General features: G+C 38.6%; 2 protein-coding genes across 2 annotated transcripts in view; one reads left to right on the top strand and one right to left on the bottom strand.

Annotated features, from left to right (window-relative positions):
* The window catches only part of LOC123974351 (metalloreductase STEAP3-like), a 179508-nt gene extending 176656 nt beyond the window's left edge, over positions 1-2852 (top strand). Inside the window, exon 7 of the mRNA XM_046055007.1 lies at positions 2731-2852. The gene's annotated coding sequence lies outside the window, so the exon portion shown is untranslated. The remainder of the gene's footprint in view (positions 1-2730) is intronic.
* LOC123974372 (secretin receptor) lies at positions 83-8127 on the bottom strand. Its single transcript, XM_046055027.1, has 14 exons — positions 7985-8127; positions 7571-7726; positions 7392-7491; positions 6915-7028; positions 6350-6456; positions 5641-5750; positions 5348-5480; positions 4508-4661; positions 4369-4429; positions 4206-4275; positions 3772-3863; positions 2736-2874; positions 2592-2633; positions 83-2483 (listed from the first exon to the last, which is right to left on the bottom strand). The coding sequence occupies exons 2-14, from the start codon at positions 7637-7639 to the stop codon at positions 2235-2237; spliced, it is 1440 nt and encodes a 479-aa protein (XP_045910983.1). The 5' UTR covers positions 7640-7726; positions 7985-8127; the 3' UTR covers positions 83-2234.
* Between the last annotated feature and the right edge of the window lie 73 nt (positions 8128-8200).

The following is an 8200-nucleotide window of genomic DNA, read 5'->3' on the forward strand; positions in this document are numbered from 1 at the left end:
GTAGAGGAGGTGAAGGTGCTCAAACAAAGACCAAACTATGATGAAATTGGTGTACTATATGGTTTATATAAGCAAGCCACAGTTGGTGATATTAACATAGGTGAGTAATATAGGCAACCTTTTTGTAAAAGTTTTTAACATTTAACAAGTCATGGAAACACACACACACACAAAAAAAAGACTGTTGTGATGGCCTATCCTGTACTTCCAGTAGGGCGGGGACGAGAAAGAATCAGGTCTGACAGGTTTGGTAAATGATGCCAAAAGTGATTAGTTTACGAAGCTGTAATTTTTTTTCTTACATTCTTATAGAAGAAACATTATTTGACAACAAAGCACTAACATTAATATTCAGTATGAGAATTTTATACCCCCTGAAAAAAGTTTCAGATCATCAGTATTTCTAACATTAAGTATCGTTATAGTTTAAAGACAGGGTGGGTTAAGCATTTCAGAAGCGTTGTTTTGTTATTTGTTGAAATTCCCTTTACATCCTAACAGCAATCAAATAAATCAAGCTTATACACAAAAGTGAAAAAAGTCTGGTAGCACAGCAAATCATTTCACTCAGCCCGAATAACATGATTGGGTGTGACATCATCTTTTTCCACCTGAGCCGTGCCCAAATAACCAAATAACTGAATTTGGGTGTTGTTAGATGTAGGATATCGCTCATAGTCAGCGGTGGAATGTAACTTAGTGCGTTTAGAATACTGCTCATAATAAGACACTGAGAAACTAGGTTTTCAGGGACCCTTAAAAGCTTAAAAAGAGGGAAAATGTGTTGCATCGTTTAGAATAGACATTGACAGTTTGAATAAGAACAACTGACAGTAGTAAAAAATACTAAAAAATGTGATGCTTATTGGAAAGCCCAGTTATTGACGGTTGCTTTTACATCCACAGAGTGTCCAGGGATATTTGACCTCGCAGGACGAGGAAAATGGAATGCGTGGGATAAGAAGAAAGGTAGGATTTAAAAAATATATATATAAAAATGTAACTTCAGACAGTTGTAAAACTATATGTAAAACTTATAATGTATGTCTTAAAATGAAGTTGTAGGCAAGGTTATTCTTCAACAAAGCCAGATTTGAAACACATGTTAAGAACATTGTCTACATTCCCCAATAGCAAAAATGTAGGCATGGCTATATCAGGGTTTTTATCATAAAACCAATTGGTTTGCTTTGTTTCCATTTCTAAACCAACAGGTCTGGGCAAAGATGAAGCAATGACTGCCTATGTTGAAGTGGTGGAGAAGCTGAAAGCAAAATATGGAATCTAGAGCCTGTGCCACATCTCCCACTTTTCTCTCAATAACATTTGACAAGCTTTACAACTGATTTTACATGCTGCTACACTTGCTGGTACTGTGTAAGATATAACTGATGAAAATGCTAGATGCAATTTGGAGTACTTTCTGGTACTCTACATTGGTTAAAATAAAGTGTGTAAAAGAATAGGTCAACATTTGAGAAATACACTTCTGTGGAAAAAAGCATCTTTATATGTCTTTATGCTAATTGTGAAGCGAGAACCAGCAGGCGATTAGCTTTACTTACTCTACTTACTTAAAAGTGGAAGTGGGGTGGGGGTGGGGGGCCTTTTGACACAGTCAGGCTAGCTGTTTCCCCCCTGCCTCCACCCTATATGCTAAGCTAATTGTCTGCTGACTCTAGTTTCATACAGATTTAAGAGTGGTATCGATCTTCTCTTCTAACGACAAAATGTTTCCTAAAATGTTAAGCTATTCCTTTAAGTGCAAATACAATGTAAGTTTTTATATAAAAGCAGTTTCAATACAGTGCATCTGTGTCCAAGACTGGCTATCAAAAATAAAGACTTGTTCTTTTGACCTCAGACTTCACTTGTTTCTGTTGTTCTCCAAGAAACAACAGCTAAGGCATCTGACGAGTTTTAAATATAAATAACAAACACCTGTAAGTATAATGTAAAACTAAAATGCCTCATACTGCAGCCTCCAAAATGATCACACAACAACACTAAACTGAACATGGGTGAATCAAGTTTGCTGCATATTTAAGCCCCCGATGGTAAGTTTAAATATCTGTGACATTTGAACATGAAAAATCATTGCCAAGTAAGCCTGACGGCTTACTAATTGGGCCTCTACGGTGCATTTTACATCCTTCTGTCATCAAATAAAAACAATCCAGGGATCTGAAAAATATGCATTCCGCTGTATTAAACACTCAAGCTGCAGTTGTGGACTAATTTGTTGTCAGCGCTAAGCCAGAATCCATTACATATTGACAAGGAAAGGGAGAATATGAGCCAGTATCCACAGTATCTACAGGGAGTCCACTGGTTGGCAGGCTGCCTAGAGAGCAGGGCAGCAGGGAGACCTGTGTGTGAGGAGACGCGCTGTGGCTGATGGAGCTGTGATGCTGCCTGGGCCGACTGGGGAGGTGCTGAGTCAGCCTCCACCTCCTCCACCTCCTGTGAAACTCATGCTGCACCTGGAAATGGACATGTCACAGAACCTGAGATTGGTGCACACTTTCAAAACACCACCTTTGACCTTTTGGCGCAATAAGTTTTGGCTCTAATGACTAACCAGTTCTTACCTCCCCATTCGTGAAGCAGTAGAGCACAGTGACCACAAATCCCTTAGAGATGTGAAGAGAGAGAGGTCAGTGAGTGTCTTTTTATTTGTCATTATTCAGAGTTGACTGGACATCTGTCTCTCTCATACTTATCCTCTAGTTTACCTGTGTGGATGACAGTGCCAGCTCTGCAAAGGTCCATATCTTAAACACTGAGCTGCTGACTTCAACAGGTAAGAAGACAAAAAGGATGTAATGCAGGCCAAACAGAGCCACCAGAAAAAATGTGGACTTGATCAACCTCCTGGTGAAAGAAACAGGAAAGTGTTTTCCCTCATTAATAATAAAAACAATAGAGTTTTCCCATCTGCTGAAGCATCTCTATAAATCTCTGTCTACAAGAATGCTTGAGTGATTGATATGGAAACCACCTAATATTTGGTAAAATAGTAAGATACTCCCTAACAGGCATTAACCTATAATGTCTTTGTATTAGAGTCTGTCCCTGTAAAACTAACCTGCGTGTGTGTGTGTGTGTGTGTGTGTGTGTGTGTGTGTGTGTGTGTATTTTTACCCTCATTTACAAAGCAACCAGGAGCGATCTTTACAGTATTACCTTATCCTCTGCAAAATACATGGCCCATTCCTCAGACAATGCCTTTTCACATATACCGTAACACTTCATTTAAAAGCCTAGTCTCAATTAGACACCAGTCCCTTTTACTGGCAAGGTGTGGCTACACGTTTTGACAAATAAATGCAGGTCTCAATTAGAAGCCGGGTCTGCTTTCTATAGAAGTTCTTTGGATGTATAAACCATCTTAAAGCCCTCTGGGTCGCCTACTTGAGCTGGTTCTAAGATGCTTAGATCGTGCGTACAAATATAAATGTTTAAACTTTTGTCAGTATTGACATGGCACAGTAACCTTCTGCTTTAATCCTTTCTAAGAGATGCTACTGGTATTTTAATACATAAGTCTCTTTCTTTCCCTCCATGAGGTTAGTCTACATGTTACATGTTTCTTCCCATTTCCCATCTTTGCTGAGCAAGAGTTTTATTTTAGGCAGGCTGAGTTCAATGATTAAATCAAATAAAAGCCCATGGCTGTTAAAGTTTTACTGTAAACACAACAGGCCTAAACTTTACATACGAGATATATAGTATGACAGTGCAACAATACCACAGGTGATCAGTACTCACTTATACTGGCAGAATTCATTCCTCTGTGCATCTGGCATTCTGAGTTTGTTCACCAGTATCCTCAAAATGCCCATGAAAAAGATGAGATTCATCTGAAATGATTGTAACCTGTGAACACTATTGTTACACTAGTTTGTAATGCAAATTGTTTAAACATTGTGGGAAATACGCTTATTAATTTTTTTTGGCAAGAGCTAAATGAAAAGATTGATCCCAATGTCATTTATGTACACTAAATCTGACCTTTAGATTAGCTGAAAAGATGATTTTTCACCTTTAGAGAGAGCAGGCTAACTAAGATAACTGACTGCTGGCTGTAGCTTAAATATTTGACAGTGGTATAAATCTTCTCATCAAACCAAATGTCAAACTATTTTTTTAATAACATTTTAAAGAAGAATGAAATTTAAGTAAACGATTAAGCAAGTTTTTACAGATATAGTCAGAAGAACTGGCACTCGAAGTATCCACCAAATCCATTCATGTTTCCTGGTTTCCCAACAGCTTTGGCAATGAAAAAAAAAAAATCATTTTAAAAACACGCTTTGATAGATCATAACTGCACAATGAGTGAAACTGATTTTACTTCTCCCTTACCCTTCGTCTTCATAAAAATACTTGGCACACCCCCAGGAGAAAATGACAATCAGTGGTAAACCTGTAATAAATCTCGGATCAATGTCAAAAGGCAGAATTTGCTATACTGAACTGTCAATATGTGCATGAGTCTCCCTACCCCAGCTTAAGACGATGTACCAGACGAGGTGTTTCTTCAGGGAGAAGAAGGAGCGGCTCACAAGGGTGAAGAGGAAGTGACCCTCGACCAGCAGCCAGTTGTAGTTTGCCAGGATGGAGTAGTTGGAAAACATCAGCACAACCTTACATGCTGCCTGCCGCACAGGAAGGAAGGTGTGTTAATCAAGCACTCCTATGTAAAAAAAACAACACCTTTCTGTTTGCAGCCAAAAAGTTGTTTTTTGTTGATTCCTAATGAAGTTAAACAGCACCATCTTATGGCATACTCTTATTAGCTATGCGGTTGGTCATATCTCAACAACTAGTGGATGGTGCCCAAAGAATGTTTCCTAAGATACTATGACAGTTCATCTGGCGTCACCACAACATACCTGCAACGCTAATGACAATGACATAATGACAACATTCCCATTGGCTATAATTTCTCTCGAACATATAGTAACACTCAAAAGCACATTTAGCTCAAAGCACCTTAACACCTAATTACAGCCTCACAGATCCGCACTTTTTAAACATTAATATGACAGAGAATATTTCAGTGTATTGCAGATGAAAAATCTTACATATTTATTTCGTGCAACAAATAAGAATGTAACTTAGGAAGGGGATCAACAGATATGGTACTAAAAGATGAGCCCTTTGAGAGGCATAAGATCGGGTTCGCTTCGAAGAGCCGTAATTCCCATCACTGCTTTGAGCATTATATACATGCTGAATGTGATTTAGCCTACATGTGTTCATGTTAGATTGCTGCATAATTTCATAGACTGAGGAGACATGTAAAAGTGAATATGACAAGAAAGTATCTGTCCATCCATACCGGATAGTATTCACAGTGGTAGAGCTCTTCATTAGTAAACAGCAGAGTGTCTCTGATGAAGATGAAGATAGCTCTCAGGATAAAGGAGATAAACAGCTGGATGTGAATGTAGTTCCTGGTGCAGTGCAGCTTTCTGAAGAAACATCAACATTCACAGTTTAATGTTATTGTATCATTCTGCAGTTTTCAGGGAAGGTTCAACCGTGATTCCATGTAGGCCTACATCTATGAAATGCAATAAAACAAAGGGTCAGTGCATTTCACAAAAAGGGTTAAGAAAGAATGTATCTCACCTAAACAGACAGAATATGGTGATGGCAATGGTGAGAGAAATAAGAGAGAGGGTGTATCCAGCTGTGTACATGGTCTTCACGTAGGAGAAATACAAATGGGAATCTGAGGACTGAACAAGGGAAAGAGAGCATCAATTTATTGCCTCCAACAACATGATTTGACAATATATCAACACTACCAATCATTAAAACAGACCACTGTGCGAGGACTTGAGACGCCTAAGTTTTTTGCCTATAGCAACCTGTCACACGCATGATTTAGTTGGTGACTGTATTTCCGGACTGTATACAGTGTTTCAGCTCAAGCGTGTGCAGCATATGTTTTGGGTAATTAGGAAGCAAGCCTAGAAAATAAGTTATGATTAAAGAAAGGTCCAACTGCAAACCCAACTCGCTTCCCATTGGCTTGCAGGTTTGGGCTCCCCAGACATGAGGTCCACAGTTGGACCCTCTTGACTGATTACCTTAACATAAAGGTTGAGAGGAGGAAGAAAAAGCTAGCCTGACTCCAAAGATCCAAAGATGAAAAAAATCTGACTGCCAGCACCTGTAGTATGTGTTTTTTTCCCTTTTTTTTCTTTTTTTTAACCTGGCTGTTCCTCTTGCTAAGCTAAGCTGATTGCCTCCTGGCTCAAGCATGGATGTATGAAGAGAGCATCAGGGGTAGGGCCCTGTTCATTCCTATGAAAGTTGCTTAGTTACCACCAACCTCTCCAAGAAAGTGGAACGTGTCATTGAAAGGGTAGCCACATGCATCTTCATGTGGGACGAGCGGGGCTGTCCAGCCATCGGCAGTGCAGTTGCGATGCACTTTACCTGCAAAATAGCAATCCTCAGCCTGTCACTGTTCTCTGAGTGTGAATGTGACACAAAAATAAACATCCTGCAAAATTATGTCTAATGAGTATGTTTTTCCTGCTGTGTATAGCGTGTAGATCTGTGTTTGCATACTTTTATTATTTATTGGACAGCAAAAAGCTGCAAATTATTACTCTCTCTTCAAGCTCAGGTCAATTATTATGAAATCTATCATCCTCCTATCGTTAATGTATTACTCCAAAATGTGTTACCCCGTGTCTGTGTACACAACCATTTTTATGGCTGAATGTTTGGATAGAGACCCTGAGAGGGAGAAGCTATCTCAGTTCCTTATGAAAACAAATTAGTTTCCTGGCAAATAATTAACCAGTGCAATGTATTAGATAATGGGTGTCTGTTTGTTAATGTTTGTCATGTTTGTCAGTGTGTGTGTGTGTGCATGTGTAGTATCTCACCTTCTGAATTGAAAAACTCTGGACATGGTTGAGAGACAGTTTCCCCAAGAGAAGCAGGTGGCCAGCAGTTAAGGTCATCCCACATTCCCTTACAGTGTACACTGATATTGTTTTCTTAATAGATGGGACAGAAATTGTATTTTTTTTATTTACTCCACACAAAACAGTCAATAAAAAATTTAAGAGAGGCCTGATCTTGATCCTTCAATATAAAATGCGTTCTGTCTGCATTTGAAAGTTTTTTTTTGTTTTTCAGGGTGTATGATGTTATGTGAACACTAGGTGTCACTAAAACATTTCAAATCTGTAGGTTAAAAAGGCTTACTTCAAAGTTTTCCTTCATTTCAGACATCACCAACATTTTTTCAATGGATATTTTCACTGAGCAGCAATCTTCATTTACTAAATATTTTTTGTATAAGCATAAGATAACACAATAGGCCTAAAATATACAATTTAGAAACTGGATTAACTCACCTGTTACTTTGTGTGACTTCAAAAGTAGCAGATCTTTAATGCACTTTTCCTCCTCTTTCACAAGATTAACATGAGGATGACACCCTGATGATGATTTAACCTGTAAAAAAGGAGACAATAATGCACTTGATCTTAAGATTTTGCATAGATTCAACTCAAACACGCATCTGTTTTCTCACCTGGGGTAATAGTAAAACTCCAATAAGTCCAGCTTTTTTCATGGTGTCAGACAGGTTCCTTTTTTCCATCAAGATAGGTGCCTCCGTCCAACCTCAAGCCACATATCTGATTACAATGAAAAGCAAGCATCCTGCCATGCTGCAGGTACATGAGCTCTGAAAATCAAACATAGGCTTGAGTGTCTCTAATTGGGCACAGAATCATTCAGGACAATCTGATAAGCGCATCAAGGTAGCTATCATGAAATGGAAACGTCCTGTCGTGACTTTCAAAATAAAGTCTTTATTCATGGACACACGTAAATCAGTGTGAAATTGTTTATTTAGTAAAATAAAATGAAATTGCTAATTTGTCCAATATGTTGTCAATCCATAAATACACGTAGCAAACAAGTTACAGCAAGCAATACGCACCTGTCCCTGAGCAGGATATTCAACCCCTAGTTGCTCCTGAGGCGTGCGAACTCAACAAATAATAACAATTATAAGTCTCTTTGGATAAAAGCGTCAGCTAAATGCGGAAATGTACGTTTGTAGTTTAGGCTTTTATTTTGACGGTGGAATTGCTATTTTCCGGTCTCATTTTGGGCGACGTGACGCAGGTTAAGCAGTTAACAAATCATATTCACC

The sequence above is a fragment of the Micropterus dolomieu genome, linkage group LG01, assembly GCF_021292245.1.
Source record: "Micropterus dolomieu isolate WLL.071019.BEF.003 ecotype Adirondacks linkage group LG01, ASM2129224v1, whole genome shotgun sequence".
Taxonomy (NCBI): domain Eukaryota; kingdom Metazoa; phylum Chordata; class Actinopteri; order Centrarchiformes; family Centrarchidae; genus Micropterus; species Micropterus dolomieu.

Coding starts and splice junctions, on each gene's coding strand:
- LOC123974372 (XM_046055027.1), bottom strand. CDS start 7,639: ATGGAAAAAAGGAACCTGTCTGACACCATGAAAAAAGCTGGACTTATT. Junction 5,751..6,349: donor CGTTCCACTTTCTTGGAGAG/GTTGGTGGTAAC, acceptor TCCCTTGTTCAG/TCCTCAGATTCCCATTTGTA. Junction 4,276..4,368: donor TATTTTTATGAAGACGAAGG/GTAAGGGAGAAG, acceptor TCATTGCCAAAG/CTGTTGGGAAACCAGGAAAC.